At 39.4% G+C, this 17,663-nt stretch overlaps 1 protein-coding gene across 1 annotated transcript; it reads left to right on the top strand.

Annotated features, from left to right (window-relative positions):
- The first annotated feature begins 268 nt into the window (after window positions 1-268).
- On the top strand, window positions 269-17,345 carry SLC40A1 (solute carrier family 40 member 1). The gene is made up of 8 exons (XM_074594511.1): window positions 269-549; window positions 841-908; window positions 5,274-5,433; window positions 6,275-6,390; window positions 6,722-6,848; window positions 10,070-10,312; window positions 12,167-12,832; window positions 13,999-17,345. Exons 1-8 carry the CDS (start codon window positions 507-509, stop codon window positions 14,316-14,318), a joined length of 1,743 nt encoding a protein of 580 aa, XP_074450612.1. The 5' UTR covers window positions 269-506; the 3' UTR covers window positions 14,319-17,345.
- The last annotated feature ends 318 nt before the right edge of the window (window positions 17,346-17,663 follow it).

The raw sequence follows: 17,663 nt of genomic DNA, 5'->3' as shown, positions 1-17,663 counted from the left end.
CGAAAGCGCGTTATGACGGTTTTCAGGCGGGTCTCCTGTTGCTCGGGGTCCCGTACCCGACCGCAGCAACCCCAGCCTGCCGAGCACCCCGCCGGCCGCCCCGCGGCCCCTCGGGCGCTGCTCCCGCTGGGCCGGGCTGGGCCGGGTCGGGCCGGGTCGGAGCGGGGCGTGGGCGGGGCCGGGCCGGGGGCCGCCCCCGGGGCGGGCCGGGCCGGTGGGGGGCGGTAACCGCCACCGCCTACAAAGGGCGGTGCGCGGAACAGCGCCCAGCCCGCAGCATCGGCGCCTCCGGCAGCCGAGGCCGCGCAGACCGAGCCGGGCGTCGTGCGGCGCTCGCTCGGCCCCTCCGCGGCGGAGCGTCCCCGGCCGCCCGCGGGGCATAAGGCTAAGGCTTTCCGACTTCAGCTACAGTGCTAGCTAAGTCGGGGAAGGCAACACGGAGCAAAGCCGCGCGTCCCCCCGCCTCCTCTCGGCATCGGGCTCTGGCAGCGGCTGAGCGGGCCAGCATGGCGCGGGGAGCGGAGCCGGCGGGCGAGCGGCGGCCCTGCGGTCAGTGCGCGGCGGCGGGGGCGGCCGGGGCGCCTCTCGCTCTGTTGCCGGGCGCGGATGAGCGGGACGGGGGGGCGAGAGGCCCCGCCGAGGCCGCCGCGCGGTGCTGCCCGCGGGTGGGGGGCTCCGGAGAGGCGGCCGCCGCCCCGAAACGCGGCGTGTCCCGGTGGCAGCTTCGCTTGGAAAGCGATGTTGGGCTCCTCCACGGCAGCGAATAGTACCCGGTGTGTAGCGAAACGTGGTGGGTGTGCCCGAACCTCCTTTAGCATTTGTTTCTTATTTCTCATTTAGGATCTGTGGTTGCCTATTTTACGTCTGCAAAGTTTCTTCTTTATCTTGGACATGCGCTGTCCACTTGGGTAAGTAAAATATTGGCCTGGGAGAAGGAGGACTTCATTAATCTAGCTATGACTTACCTGATTATTGGTACTTTCCAAAAAAATCTTCACAAAGTAGCCACAAAGACAGAGGTCTCTTTACAACACCTTGCTGCTAAAAGTCTTCGTAGTTGCAGTGGTTTCAAGTTTTCATTAGTGCCGAGTAGTGCAGTACTCTCTTTCCTGACAATCTGGTTCTGTACCTTTTTATGGTTTTAAGTAACTACAGAACCAGTGAGACTCCTTAGAGGGTAAGCTCTGAGTGAAAGAAATGAAGCACAGTCCATTGCAACATGTATTTGAAGGGCTTGTATGCTTACTACACTAACTAATGGGCAATACTCCATGTTTACAATGGACGCATTACTGACACTCTTTAGCAAACCTGTTGAGAGTGTCAGGGGGATGTCTGTCTTTCTGTCAGAATGTTTGCCTTCTGAAGTGCTTTCCTGTGTAGAAACTTACTACACCATTTTTACTCACTTGAAAGGTACTTAAAAAAATCTTAAAACATGCTGAAAATGGACAGTGTGGTTCTATTCCATACAATAAAATTAAGAATATATGTATGTGTTAATACAATATTAAGCCTCCATCCGATGGCTTGATCAAAAAAATCAAGTGGAAGGTTTCCTTCCTGATATTCTCTGTTTTGTTTTTAGTCATGGATTTGGACTGTGCTTTGTATAGCACTGAAAAATGGCTGATATACAGTTACAACATTGCGTGCCTAACTTTGGCAGCTCCTTACTTTCACCAACCTGAAAGGTCATATTGATGTTTCTGTTAATGGAAGAAGGCTTGGAGTGGTATCAAATGCTTGTTTAAACAAGTGCAATATTTTAGCAATTATTAATATTATTGAAGGAGCTCAGTGGCAGTGTTTTCTCTTTGGCTCACTGCTTTTCAGAGACCAGGGTTGTTACCTGCCGCAGTTTTTTTTGTCAGTAATACCCACAAAGAGCCTAACCGGCGATTCAGGCAACACTGCTTACTCCTCTCTGACGAGCGCTTCAAAGCTCGGCAGTGGGACTGCGCTCAGAGTACATGAGTAAAGATGACAAAGCAGAGTTTGAAAATAATATCGCACACTATAACAAACATTGGACTGCAAGATGTCTACTCAGCTTGATTTAACAATATTAATAGTATACTCCTTATTCCAATGTGTTTTGTGCTGAAAATCTTGACTCAAAAAAACCCCAACCAAACCTGCTGAAACAACAGAAATACACCATATTTCGACAGAACTAGGTGCAGGACTGCACCTTTTGTATCTCCTAAGCTTTAGTGTTCCTGTAGACTGAATGGTTTTGCTAACAGGAACAGTAAACAACCGCCTTAATCTTCAGAACTCAAAGTAATCATCTTTGTTATGGAATGGCTATGTCCACAATAGGAAACCTGATGGAAATGTGATTTTTGCTGTAGTTGAGAGAGCTAATTTGGTTTCTGTTTTACTAAGCCATTCCCAAATACAGAGGGAAGCTGTAAATGATTAAACGTGTCACATCTCCACAAATATTCAGGTTTGAACAAAGTCTAGGCTATGTCTTAGGTTCAGCAAAGCATTTGAATGTGTGCTTGGCCTCAGTGATCTTAATAGGCTGGACTGCGGTTCTGAACTGGAGTCCCAGACCTTACGCTGTTGCACTAAAGAAAGAACAGAATGAAACTGGGTTCACCTTGTTGGTGCCATGCCTAATGCTTGCCAGGAGATCAGTTGCAACTTCACAGCCTTATCTGTGCCACTTGGACCTCTGGAGGCATGGCAGTAGTGTGGCTGCGGCTTAACTTGGCTTCAGTTCTGAGATGGGATTGTGTATGTTCAGTCTGAGATAATTATAATTATAGTGACAGAAGAGGAGGAACCATCTTAAAGGATGGTGAGGCTAAACAGCTGTAGTTATTTATTTAAAAGAGTTGAAATATACACATTTTGAGACATTTTAAAGTGGAATGAAGTGTGTATAATCAAGGCTTTGCCCATTTCTGAAGGCAGTATTTACTGTTTAAATTTCAGTAGATCTTAGCTTGAAATTACATACCTGCTTCAAACCTCTGTAATTCACTAATACTGCCCTTCTGAGACACTGATTTATCTTTGGTTGCTCTTTATGGTTTTCAATTCTTGAAAGAAATTCATTCTTCCAGGTTGCAATAGCTTTAGTTACCCCAAAAATGATCTGTGTGGATTGGCCTGATCTAAATACTCTGGGTAAATGCGTTAGATAAGGTTGAACAGCGTTCACAGGCTCCTAATGAATTGTATAGCAAAATCACGATCTCACTGGAGTCAAAGGAATCTTTCTGTGAGTTTCAAGTGCGACCAGATTTTTCACTCTGACAGTAGTGGCTGCCACTGACCTTTGCATATTTACATTTTTTTTTTAATAAAGCCTTCTTTATCTTGTCAGAATTCAGTAACTGAAACATCTCTGCCTAAAGAAAAAAACTAAACTTCTGTCACAAAATTGTAATGTGAAAGTACTCTTTTGGCTTATTTTTCTACCTTAATAAACAGTTACCCAGGCTAATAAAAACTTAGTTAATCCACCTACATGTATTTTAAGTGAAATTCAGTAAGGAGGTACCTCAAGTCATACTAAGTTTAAATGAATGCTAGACTTGGAAAATTATATCCCTGTGTTTTAGTTGCTGGAATACTTTATACATACTTCTAGCCATGGAATAAATGGAACATATTTTACAGAAGACTTGAGGTGTCTCTGGAGAGTGAAAAATGGTTTATTATATACGAGAGGGCACATTTAAGCTGATCATGCTTATATTTGCATTTTTTCATTGGTTTTAGTTAGAAAACAAAAAAAATACCCAGAGTTTTTCCTTGAACAGGTGAAACTTTTCTTCCCACATGATTGGGATGTAGTTATTTTTCTGCCTATGGTTAAGGAAACAAATATGAATGTTTACACATTACAGTGTTTGAAGAAACCTCCTTCAGAGAGCTTCAAAAACATTAAAAGGTGAATTCTTTTTGTGCATCTATACTGCGTTGAAGACTTTAATCAAACTTTGCAATTATTTTGATCCTCCAGAAAGCATGCTTTTTATGTATCTCTTGATTGCTGTGCTATATGGTATGTTAGATTTGGCAGACTTTGCTTTTTAAAAGTGCTTTATATTACACCTCCCTCAGCCCTTCAGGATATTTGAGGTCCTTAGAAATTTGTACTATTTGATGTATCGCATAGCAATTGCTTATTTTAGATAAGGCAGCAGAAGAAAAGGCAGCAGTTTCGTGTTTGGTTTATGCAAGACTAACATTAGGAACCTTTATTAAACAAGCTGTGTGCCCTAGCATAGTATGAATGATTTCTATTCATCTGCTTTGTTATTGATTACATAAAGCATTTTCTGTAGCAGGTATCTTGTGATATGTTTAAAAATACAAGTGAGATGTGACTCCCATCATGTGACAAAAAAATGCCTCGATTTATTTGTTAGCAAGCCACAGGTCTGTTCGGTAGCAAACCTAAAAATGTTTTGAGTAGTATGAAAATTACCGCACTTAAACATGTTCAGCATTTTGGGCTTTTTTTTTTTAACCTGTAGTAAGTAGTATCAGAACATGAAAATTCTGTATTCTGAGCCCTAGGTTAAGCTAGCAATGGGCTAAACAGGTTCAGCTAGCAATGAGTTTGTGTTAGGCTAAATGAGCTCTGATACCCTGCCTCTTAGTAATATGCTGATGCTAAACATTATTAAAAGCGTAAGTCCACTGACTTCAGAAACTTCAGTTAACATTTAGGATAACAGCTTCCTTGATTTACCCATGTCTATCTTGAATTATATTATGACTTGCTTTGACTTGACTGGCTCTTGTGTTTTAAAGCAGCATTTAAGCTTTGATCACCTAAGAGCAAACTGCTGTCTTGAAAAGTTATTTAAATAGTACTGGTAATCAATAACTCTGCTGATAATTGAACTGTGCTGGGGAATCTATCTTTCTGAGGCTTGTTGGATGTGGCAGGTAACAGACTTTGTCCTGTAATGCTATAAGGGAAAATACTTGGGATTTTTGACATGGTATTGCAAGCTGTAATGTTGCACTTGATTAGGACAAATGATCTGAGTGATACGGGGATAAAAACAATGGTGACAGGATGTAGTCATTAAAAAAAGCCCTAAATAAATAAATAAATAAACCCCCAATAACTAAATAAAAAAACCAAACAAAAAAAAAAAACCCACATGCCACTGCTGCATATATAACATGTTTATTTTAATGCAGACTTTTGTCAGGGCATTAGTAAAATAGTCGGCTTGTGTGCTTGCAAAGTGCAAATAGTAATGTTGTGTATGTACTCTCTGTTACTCTTAAAGGGAGATCGTATGTGGCATTTTGCCGTGTCTGTATTCCTGGTTGAACTTTATGGAAACAGCTTACTCCTGACTGCAGTGTATGGACTGGTTGTGGCGGGATCAGTTCTTCTCCTTGGAGCCATTATTGGAGACTGGGTGGACAAGAACTCCAGGCTCAAAGGTTAGATGCCTAGAGCAGGTTATTTACTTAAGGATGGATCAAATTAATGTAAAAAGATAAAGCTAGAATTAGCTGCTCCAGTCAAATATGAGAATGGGGCTTGCTCAGTTTTTTTCAAGAAGGGTAGTGTTTCAGTGGTAATGATTATACAAAGATACAAAGGAAAACAGTTTTACATCACTCTGTGTTCACTAAGGCTAAACCTGTGTGATGTGTAGAAATGCAAAAGGTCAAAAGCATGTAACTTAAAGAACTCAGTCTGTAGTCATTAACAGTCTAATACTAACATACATTCATATTATTTGTTGTTTTCTGCCCGGATACAAACATCTTCCACTTAAATGTAAACATGCACTGCATTTGCATTTTACATATTTTAAATATGTGTGCTCTAGTCTGTTTATCAGTAACATGGCATCAAGTTCTTCATACACGTTTTTACTTTCCAAGAGTTTACAAAATAGCGTCACTTCCATGGTATGCCAAAGATGAATTTTAGAGACTCAAGCTAAGTCTTGTTTTTACCCCCTTAAAAATAGTGTCAGCATTTAAATAGGTAGCTTGATTTTTGATTGAGACTTACTTGTGCTGTAAATTGTTAAGAGCTATGAATTGCGAAGAGCTACAAAGTCACATCAGACGTTAACTTGTTTCTGTAAGACAATAGAAGATTCAAAATGTAATATGAAGTATAGTTTTACCACTTATATTTTGGGGGGAGAATAGGAAAACAAAAACATTTAAAGAATCTGTGCATGTTCCTTAATTATAACCTCCTTAAGCTTACAGTTACGTCATTCTTATGTTCATAACTGTTGTTTTCTGTTTTGATTTAAAACAGTGGCTCAGACATCTTTGGTTGTACAGAACGCGTCTGTCATCCTGTGTGGTATTATCCTGATGATTGTCTTCTTGTTTAAGACACAGCTTTTGACCTTATACCATGGATGGCTTCTTGTGAGTGCTTGAACTTGTTAATAAGGAATTAACTTACAAAGAAACTTTGGGGAGCATGGGAGGCAGATCATTTTTTATTTTTCTCTCTAGTCTGTTAAGACATTCTTGTGAGCTAAAACTAGCAAATGAAACTTTGAGCTAGTTGGGTAAACAGAGGTGATTGTTTTCTGCCAAGAATTGTAAAGTAGACTTGGTATTGTTTTATCTGAAGAATAATGGTAAAATGTATGGATTCAAATGTGAAAGTGTCTTTTCTGGTTGTACAGGGTAGGAGTGGAGCTCTGCCTTCATCAATTTTCTTACCTTGTAACTTTTTCCCCCATTTCTCTAGACGGTGTGCTATATCCTGGTTATCACAATAGCAAATATTGCCAATTTGGCCAGCACTGCCACAGCGATCACAATTCAGAGGGACTGGATTGTTGTGGTTGCAGGGGAAGACAGAAGCAAGCTGGCAGGTGAAACATGTTGCCTTTTTAATGCCTTAAATGTTTTATTTTCCAAGCTAGAGTTTTACAGAGGTCAGCGCATCTTTGAGTTCCAGATTATAAGAAAACAGCAGATAAAAAGGGCAGCCTTTATTTTCCTCTTCCCTGTTGTGGACTGAACTTAACTAAGACTAGAAATTACTGTTGTGATTACAGTTCAGTTTTTAAAATTCATCCCTAAACTTGTTTTGTTCCCCTTTTAGTCCTACTGCAGCTTTGTCAGGAAAACTTTATTCTTGCTGAACAAATAAACATACACCACGCTCTTAAATCAAATAACCAGTGTTTAATAGAAAAGCTATTTAACTTCCAGGCACTTAAAGCCAAGTGTTGCAATGCTTTATTTTTAGGTCCCTGGAATGAAGCAGAAAACTGTTGCGTAACTGGGCTCCTCACATAGGGATCAAAGAAAGAGATACATGAGAATGAAGTCCAGAACAGTAAAGTAGGTGGATCAGGAAGTTGCCAGTAGGAAATGCTGTACGTGCAGATATACTTGAAATCTTGCACTTTTCTAGCATTAGATGTCTAACTCAGAGCTGTGAATGCTTCTTCAGTTGGAACTGAAAGCTCTGTATTGTATTCCTTGACATCCGATACCTTTGGTATTAGACTACAGACTTAATCTTCTTTTTCACCTAGGGAATGTTTTTCTTTTTCCCCCTTTCTTGCACAGTAGCATGGCATTATTAGGAAAGCGAATGAGTTCCCATTCAAATTCTACTGCAGCTTGGTGGCCTTGACACTACTTGGATGTGAGAGATTGCTTGGGGTCCTCCCCAAGGATGCATTGAACCTGACTCTCCTTTGCTGGGGGCTACTGCTAGCTGCAAGGCCACTCACAGTAAGGGATGTGTGACTGATCTTTGGCTATGCTGCTGCTCTGATTGTAACAGATGGCATGGGAAGCAGCATTCTTTGTGATGAACAGGCTATATGGGCTCTGAATCAACCCTGTAAGGGGATTTAAGCCTTCCCAGATAGAGGAACTGATACTGAAGTGCAAAGAAGACACAGAGCAGTTTAACGTTGCCAAGACATTTATAGCTCGCACTTGAGGAGTTTAGATACCTTCAGGCCTAGACAGCATTTCAGCTTCTGGACTCTAATTTTTTATTAATTGCCTAAATTGCCTATGAAGTTCAGTTTATGTGCCAGAGTCCTTTTAGAGATTTGAGTCCTATATTGCAGATTTATTCTTGATGTTTATCTCCAATGAAGGAATCTTATTTCCCCATCTCATCCAGGAGAAGTTAGTTCTTAGATGTATAAAAAGCATCTTGCTTCCATTTCCCAGCATATAAATTTTCTACCATAGTCTTTTATTTTGTCCTTGCAGTGCCTTTGTAGGTCATGCCTTTTTTAGAGCAGCAGTACAGGTTAATTTTCTTTATGCATCTGAATTACAAGTAGAAAAATCTAATCTATCCATAAAAGCCTTAAAGTTCTAATGGTTCTCATTAACCTGTCTTCTTGTGACAGATCTTAATTAGCAAATCTCCCCAATCCCTGTACTACTTAATACACATGAAATGAGGTACAGATCACACCTGCAGAGTGCTGCTGCATGGAAGGCAGTTCTGCTTCTCTGCTGCTTCATGAGCTCAGACAGAATTGTATGACCACTTATATTCTGTACTGAAAAATCAGACAAGAGATTACTCTAAATTCTCATGCAACTTAATTTAAAAACAAAAAACCCACCAAACTAAGCACCTTAGTTCAACAGGTCTATCTAAAGGATCTTCCAGGATGAATAGGGGGGTTATGTGTTTAATCAGAGTGTAACTTGGAGGCTGTTGAAATTCCTTAACTTAAAAAATTAAATGCCAGCATTGACTTTGCATTAAATACTGTTGTGTATCTCTGCACTGTTACCTTTCCTCGAAGAGGAGCCTTGGTTAAGTAAGTTAGTGGAACAGGGAAATAAAAAATTGCCTTGGCTTCCCCCTTTTTATTGTCCTTGATTCCTTTTTCCATTCACTCTTACTTTGTACTTTTCCTGATTGGAAATATTAGCCTTCCTCAACTCAAAAAACCAAAGCTCAGTTCTTGGAATTTCTAAAGCCAAATATTATGCAAGTATTTAACTTAACTCATCTTAGTTAACCATCAGTCAAATAGTTAAAGTTGAATTGACTTTGAATTTTAAATAGAATAACCTAAACATTTCTTTGAATAGCAAGGAGTAATTCTCCACAGATTCAGAAAAGCAGCTTCACACTGGTATACGGTTTCACTTGCTTTTCAAAAGCTCTAATTTCATAATAGGACTCTAAAATGGCTTTGAGATGTACTTCTAAGCAGCCTGAAGCCCTGATGCGCAAAACCATTGAGCATCTAGCAACTTTTTGGAGTGGAACGATGGCACGATTAATTGGAAACTTTACAGGAACCCAGAGGGTGTGATGACACTAAAGCGGATAAGATTGGACAGGGTGACGCATCCAGCAAGTGGAAGATGTGTTCATGCTAAGAACAGGCTGCTTGTTTTGACTCTGAACATCAAAGTGTGGAACAGAAAGTAGTGAGGACTTTGCTCAGTAAGGTCTGAGAATGCCTACAACTGCCATCAACCAGTGTGACTCAATAAGGAAATTTAAAGCCATTTCAAAGGTCCACTGGTATCACAGTGGGTACTGTGGCCACCAGTTACTAGAATTCCATGGAGGAGATTAAGAAATAGATGGTCCAGTACTGGGAGATGGTAATTGCTAAAGTTATTACATAGGAAATTTCTTGTATTATGCAGGAAAGAATTCTACCATGTGAGATTCCTATGAATGTCCAGAGTTGTGCATGCTAGGTTTGAATGTTACAGAGATAGGTTTAGGAGTCCATAATGTCACTATGATGGAAAGGCAATCTGATCTCATGATTAAGTTTTACCTGCAGGATTAAACTTCCACTGTAAACACAGTATGCTCAATTTGGAAGACCTCATGCAGGCAAAACCGACAGGGAGTAGGGAATTGGCTTACAAACACCTTGGTTGGTTGCAGTAAACTTTTAACACTGGAACACTCTAAAGGTGCCTCTGGTTAGCAGTCTCACGCTGCTGGAACTGCTTACACTTGGAACAAGACTTTTTAGCTTGATGTGTATACATACGCAATCCTCGGTTATGATACTGAGTATTTCACTGTAAGCGTTCAGCAATTACTCCAATTTCATAAAATCGTTTCTGACAGATATGAATGCCACAATAAGAAGAATTGATCAGTTGACCAATATCTTGGCACCAATGGCAGTTGGCCAGATAATGACATATGGCTCTCCGATGATTGGCTGTGGATTCATTTCGGGATGGAACCTGATGTCGATGTGTGTGGAATACCTGCTGCTCTGGAAGGTTTATCAGAAAACCCCTACTCTGGCTCTCAAATCTGCAAAAGTTGAAGAATCGGAACTGAAACAGTTGAATGTAAAGAAAGGTATTGAAAACACAAAAGTAACTGTTGAAATTCACAGTATATTCACTGTGGCAGTCAAACTGAAATGCTGACTTTTGCCTTCTACAGACACTGCTTTGAGGCTTTCTACTCATAGCTTTGAGGTTTCAGGTTTTGCACATAGATACCAGAGACTCTTAAATAGCAATACTTTGTGCAGCAATTTGAGGAATCCCATAAAAGGCAGCCAAAGAATGAATGCTCTCAATTAGTCCTTTAGAGTAAGTCTGCCCTGTTATATAGGGCTGATCACAAGGAATGCTCCTGTCCATCTACAGCATAGCTAATAAACTAATAAAGTCCTCCACTCTGTAGCATCTAAAAGCAAAACAGCCTGTGTAGGACTCTTGCCAACTCATCTCTAGTTATGCGTAGTACTAACAGGCTTTCAGGAGATTGTAGAATAGGTGATAATGCTTCAATGAGTTCCACATGCTGCAGGAAATGATGGAGGAAAAAAAAAAAATCTACTTTCATCTTCTACTCTGCTTCCTTGGCCAAGCTGAACAGCTGGGATTTGCAGTGCAGATGACTATGACTATAAGCAACCTTGAAATTGATATTAAGATTACTTTACATAGTCTTAATAGCAGAAATTAAAATTGCTTGAGAAGCAGACTTACTGTGCCAGTCAGATACTGGAATACAAAACTCAAGCATTTTCACATTTTAAGACAGCAGTATGTGAGCACTACTGAAAGCTCAAGCTATGGGCTCATATGTTGTGTATTTGTTTTCTTTTTAAAGGAATGTTATAAAGAATTCTTTGGTTGTTTTTTTTTTTTTTTTCCTTTAAAAGCTAGCTGGCAATCTGTTCTTTGCTCACTATATAGTGAGGTAGGAGTTATTAAAAGTGCTGAAGAGACATACCTTCCTGCCAGCCAGCAGATCCATTGTGGTAATAGCTGGTCCAGTAAGCTATTGTAGTAGGCTGATGGCAGCCTCAGACAGGGGAGCAAGATAAAGAGCATAGAAGGCTCTGTAGCTTTGGAACTGGCTCTTGAATGCTCCTGAAGAGCGAAGCGTTTAGCAAATGGCAATATGTAGGAAGGATCTCTTAATTTTTGCTATTGTAGTAGCAGTACAGTAGCAGTAGCTACTGATTTCAGTAGAAGACTTGTGTTTTTAAAAGTTCTAAAAATACTTTATTTGTGTCACTTGCTATATATGGAGTTTGTTTCAAACTTGACAGTGTAAAAACACTGCTCAGGTATCCAAACATATGTATCGTTTCTATCCATATTACTAATCTAAATACTGCTGTAGGTTTCTGGATTTTTGTTCGTGACCAGTGGAAGTGCCTGCCACCTAAATGGGGGTGAAAATGGAATTGTAGAAAAGCATGGTATGAGATTTCTTTGAAGTCAAGTTTTGAAAGCTTCTTGGCTTTCATAGGCTTCAGCAAGCATCTCTGCTTTGGTTCTTCAACCATGACATGAGATGTTCCCAGATGTTTAAGTATTCCCTGCTTTCTGTGATTAGTGCGTTTGGACATACAAGGCTATGTAAAAATGACAACTAACACTGGCATTCATTAAACAAATAATTTATGGAAATGGAGCATTTGGTCACAAGTCTATTAAAAAGAAGCAGGCTATGCATTCTCGTACCACTGTTTAAATAAGCAGGAGTTTTATTTAAACTTTACTTGATCTTACTATATAGGTGGGATTTAAGGACACTTTAGAACATTTAAGTAGTTGGAGGAAGGCTGATTGCAGAATTTAACTGATGCATTCTGCAGCAGTGACCTTACTAACTGCAAACAATTGTCTCGCAGTTTACACTGCACTTTGCAGGCAGGACCATATCTAACAGTTACCTTTCTGTTTACAGAGAGTGACGTGAAACCTGCTGAAGGAGTGCAGTTAATTGTTGAGAAAGATGTAACTGGCTTTGAGCCCCAACAGGAGAAGGAAGTCGGCTGCGGTGCCCGGATTGCTGAACCTTTCATCACATTTCGTGATGGATGGGTTGCATACTACAACCAGCCAGTGTTTCTTGCAGGCATGGGTCTTGCATTTCTGTATATGACTGTTCTGGGCTTTGATTGTATTACTACAGGCTATGCATATACTCAGGGCTTGAGTGGCTCTGTGCTAAGCCTCCTCATGGGTGCCTCGGCAGTCACTGGAATCATGGGAACAGTAGCTTTCACTTGGCTTCGTCGCAAATGTGGCCTGATTCGCACGGGCCTTATTTCTGGAGTTGCTCAGTTTGCTTGTCTGGTCTTATGTGCCATCTCTGTATTCATGCCTGGAAGTCCTATGGATTTGTCTGTTTCCCCATTTGCTGACATCAGTGCCAGGCTGTTTGAAAGTGAACCATTACCTACTATAGCATCTCCAGAAGATAAGCCTGAGATGGTTTTTGCAACTGGAATGCCCAACTTGTTAAACGGGTCTACTACTCCTGCTAACGGCGACCCAGAGATGAGTCCTGAGCCTGTGCCTTTAATCTCTGTTAGTCTCCTGTTTGCAGGAGTCATTGCTGCTAGAGTTGGTAAGTATTGTGTCTCTATTAAAATCTGATCTATGGACTGCTTTTTAATTCTAAAAATTACAGTGCCTGTCAACTAAGTACAAATTTGAGTTTAGAATTGTAGGCTACCGTTGGAAGTGTTATATTGCATTTCTAAGGCTAATTCATCACACTTCACATAAAAATGAAATGATCTTGCAATAGTATCACCAGTGCAGAGACTGCAGTACTGATTTCTTGCATATCATATATCACTAACAGGAGAAAAGTTACTGCATTGGGAGTGAATGTAACTTGTTGTTTGGAATGCTCATCTCTAAATGATCTTCTTTCACAACCAAATAAAACCATTTGTTAATAGGAGACAGAACTAAATACATCTGCTATGAAAACATTAAAACTTAGCAGTTTAGTACATTAATTCTTTCTTTAAATAAACTGTCTAACCTCTAAACTTGTGACCAGCAAAGGAGTTCAGAACAGAAACTTTGATTTGGATGACAGCTTAATTTTTTGAGGAATTGCTGGTTAGTGTGGTGTTAGTATCTGTCAACAGGCGAGGCTGTCAAATACATAAATGTAACAAACAGTAATTCTCACCTGTAGAATTCTTGTACTCTTAATTTCTGCATTTTCTGCTGAATTTTGGAGGAATAAAATACTTGAATTACATGTATTCAGTTTGTTCGCAAGATAAACTTTTAAAACTGAATCGTTAATAGACTAGAACAGTATAGAAGCTAGTGTCGACCAAGATTCTTGTGAATTATTAAGTATTTTGCATATTTTAAAATGTGTTTGATATTTTTTTTTGCAACCATCTTACAAATTCGCAATTGTAGCTAGCATGAATACACTGTGAATAGCTGTAAAACGGCTATTGAAATAAGGAACTAGTGAGCAAAACATTGTTAGCTTGATATGCATGTTGAAGTAAGATGGGACAGGCAAGTTAATGCGTCAAGATGTATGTATGTATTTCAGGAAATACTAGTAAAGGGAAGGTAAATTGTTTTGGCTGTCAGTGTGAAATCAGTTTGAGTCTGACAAGAGGCTAGCTTGTTGCACACATTTTTGTCAGGAGTGAGTAATTGGAAGTATGAACTGAATTGTGGCAGTAATGAAAGCTTACCATGAGAAGCCCAGTGGTATGGATAACTGTGTTTTTTTTTTTTTTCTCTCTGTAGGCCTTTGGTCCTTTGATTTGACTGTCACACAGTTGCTCCAAGAAAACGTGGTAGAATCTGAAAGAGGCATCATAAATGGTGTCCAAAACTCCATGAATTATCTTCTTGATTTACTGCACTTCATCATGGTCATCTTGGCCCCAAACCCTGAAGCTTTTGGCTTATTGGTGCTTATTTCTGTGTCTTTTGTTGCAATGGGCCACATAATGTACTTCAGATTTGCCCAAAAAAGCTTGGGAAAACAACTCTTTGTTTGTTGCACTCCTGATCCCAAAACAGTCTCTGACAGTTCACCACCTGGTAATACATCTACTGTCTGAAAGGATTCACTTCTCTTACTAACTTGCTACAAAAATATCATGGTTAAATACATTACCGCCTTTTGTGACCCTGTCTAAGGTGTTTCTCTAGAGTTGACTACATAATTTAGCTGTTTGAGGAACCTGTCCCAAGAGAGTTTAAATTTGTGTTACAGTGACCCTGTAAAAATGTTTTGTTTGGCAGAGAGCAGCCTAGTTGAATCTTGACAGCAGGTGTTTCAAAGGATCCCCACAAGTTGCACATCTAGTATTTGATCAACAATCATGATGAACATCAGCATTGATAATGTTGAATTCTGTTGCCGACCCCCACGGCATGATACTGTTCAGTGGTTATACATACTCAGTTTGTTCATGAATTCGGAACAATTCTTGTGCTCATTGAGCAAAACAAGAGTGTTTATTTTTTAGTTGCTTCAGAAAAACTTGATATACAGTATTTGGTTTTGTGGGGTTTTTCTGTTTTTCGCTTGGCATGAACAGTTCTGCTCCCCTATTTTCTCAAATTCATATAAACATACTTCTTGGATTCCCAAAGTGGACTCTTCTAAGTTCCAGTGTTTTAACAAAATACCTTTTTAGTAGTCTATCTGTTTTGGTTTAACTTTACAGAAACACCTTTGTAGGGTTTTTTTTGCATGTTTCCTTACAAATACAAATTAGGCGAGTGCTAGGTACAGTATATTGTATTACACTTTTGTTGCACTTGATATCAAGTAAAACATAGCGTCACTTAGCAGAAGCTATTCATATAACATTATAAAGCATGGCTTTTTTAATTGCAAATGACAGGTCTGCTCAGGTTTTATGTAGCAGAAAGTGCTAAGGTCAGGAGTACTGGTACAGAAAGATAATGTCTAAGGCTAACTTAGTTTTTGCCTCAGAGTACAAGCAGCTTTAGTTTATTTTTGAATGCTGTTGTCCCTAATAAAGCCTGATGTATTGGAAAATTATTAGTATCCCAGGCAAAAGAAGTAAAAAAAGTGGATTGCTTGCATTTACCTGTTTCACGTGTATGTGGATTTTGACTTAGTTTGTTCTAAAATAGTGCTAAAACAATGAGATGTTTGACTGTGTGGCCCTGTTAAGCAACTTCAAAACAATGAAGAATGATATTGCTCTGATTTGCAAGAAGTTCTTGCTGTTTGTTTTGGGTGTGGTTTTGTTTTTTGGTTTTTTTTTTGTTTGTTTGTTTTTTTTTTTACCCTGCATGTATACTAACAGTACTTCCATAGTCATTAACTGTATGTGCACTTTTGTGGAAACTATGCTATGCACTTTGCTTTCTCAGTAGAGTTGAACCCGGTGGTGTTCTGAGTTTTCCTATGGCATGATGGTATAACTTCTAAACTTAAATCTTTGTAAAACGTTTGTTTGCAAAATAAGTAGTATGCAAAAACATACATCAGCAACTTGTGAAAAGTATCCTCTGTAACTTTTAAGTTGTTTTGGTTTTTTTTTTTTATTTTAGGTACTATCCTCCCACAGTCATTTGTGTTGCCAGACTTCAGCCCTGGAATGTAAGTGTGTGAACTCCATTGACATTAAACATGTTACACCAGGGCTGAATTTAGGCCATTCATCTTAAAATTTGTAATGATTACATTATATATCAAGCTAAATAGAATGTAAAAAAAACCTCTAGCGGCTTTTGTCTCGGAATATTTTGTAAGAGGAGTGAAAGTCAATGAATGGGAATCCAATGTACTTGTAGCCTTCAGTATTCAATAACTGGATGTAACAATTTTTCTCCTCTAATGGACCAAAACCTAATCATTACAGCTATGTTACTGAAAGTTTCTCAGGGATGTTTTCACTAGGTTTATAAGTGTTTATACTTTGACCAAGCTTTCAGGTTTTGATATAATGAAGTAAAATATGTTAATTAGAGTAGTTTTAAAATTTGTGACTCAATCCTAAGTGTAACTTTTTAAGCAAAAGGGAATTTTGCTGTCAGCGGAATTTAAAAGTCAGAAGACAAAAAAACCCAAGCTTATCTAGATTCATAGAACAAATATACCCAAACAATATGTGATAAGTAAGCTAGTAAATAAAATACATCTGATTTGCCAAATATGCTTTCTCATGTGTATCTAATCAAAATTGGGACCAGATTTTAATATCGCTGATTATAAATAAAGGTAGCCCAAACGTCAGTGGATGCCTCTATACTGCACTTTGAACATCTGAATGCCACTGTAGATATTTGACTCGCTGGCCATCAGGGAAACAAAGCTGAAAATGCAGCTTCTTGTGGGCTGTCTGTAGTCTAGAGAACCCAGTGTGCCTAAAGCCGAATGCTGTAGCACTAAGCACCAGACATCCCAGAGAGGATGTATTCCTGAAACCCTAGAGAGCTCCAAAAACATAACAGAGGTGGGGAGCGTACCGTGTTCCCATCTGTTCCCAAATTTACTTTTTTTCCAAGAGCAATGTAGTCTTATTTGAGTTGAGTAGCAATTTGTTTCATAAATAGTTCCACTAGATAGTGCAGTCTGGATCTCAAGACAAAAAAGTAGTGTTGGGAGGGAACTAGACCTTTGTATTTTGTACACATAATGTTGCTAGGATTCACATGTGCAGATACAAAGCCAGAAAGCAAGACAATCCTAAAAGAGAAAGAAAAAGGTGTATGCTAGCTTTAAGAAGAGTAGAGAGGTCTAAATTGGAAATCTTGTGTGTATTGGTCTGAGTCAGATGTCAAAAAATGTATGCTGCTTGAGCACAACCTATTTGTGTATAAGTCTAAGATGTACGCAGACACCTGTACTGATTAGTGCTTTGAAGCAATGTGGAACCTGAAGTCTTACTTAGCAGGACTTTCATTAAGTAAGCATTTTTGGCCTTGTATTTATTTATTTTTTTTAAAATGTGTCCAATCTGGATGAAAACTGCCCTTAAAATGTACGCACTAGAAACCAATCTTACCAGAAGAGCATATTTTATTATACAACCTTATGCTGGACATAGTATTGATTTATGTATTACTGTTGTTAAAGCTGATGAATAAATTTGCATAAAAATTTATTTGTCCTGTCTTATTCATCTTGGTATGCTGTCTTTTGCATGGATCCTGTAGCTGAAAGTTTTCCATAGTGATGGGCTGGAAACAGCCATGGAGGACAAACAAATAGCATGGAGGAGGAAGCAAATGACAAGTATAGTAAAAGCCTTTCAACAGCCCTGTATTTAGTCACCTCATTTTTATTTACCATCCACAGTGGTAACTTAAGACACAACAGTTGAAGGAGAAGTTGTGGTCTTCCCTCAACCCAGGACCAGCATTGGTGACACAGCAGCGTTGTATATTGGCTTGCTGAGCAAGTCATTTTTTTTTTTTACTGT

The sequence above is a fragment of the Larus michahellis genome, chromosome 7 (genome assembly GCF_964199755.1).
Source record: "Larus michahellis chromosome 7, bLarMic1.1, whole genome shotgun sequence".
NCBI lineage: Eukaryota > Metazoa > Chordata > Aves > Charadriiformes > Laridae > Larus > Larus michahellis.
Note: the sequence above shows the minus strand (reverse complement) of the source record. Positions and strands in the feature narration are given on the sequence as shown.

Coding starts and splice junctions, on each gene's coding strand:
- SLC40A1 (XM_074594511.1), top strand. CDS start 507: ATGGCGCGGGGAGCGGAGCCGGCGGGCGAGCGGCGGCCCTGCG. Junction 909..5,273: donor GACATGCGCTGTCCACTTGG/GTAAGTAAAATA, acceptor TTACTCTTAAAG/GGAGATCGTATGTGGCATTT. Junction 6,849..10,069: donor AGACAGAAGCAAGCTGGCAG/GTGAAACATGTT, acceptor CGTTTCTGACAG/ATATGAATGCCACAATAAGA.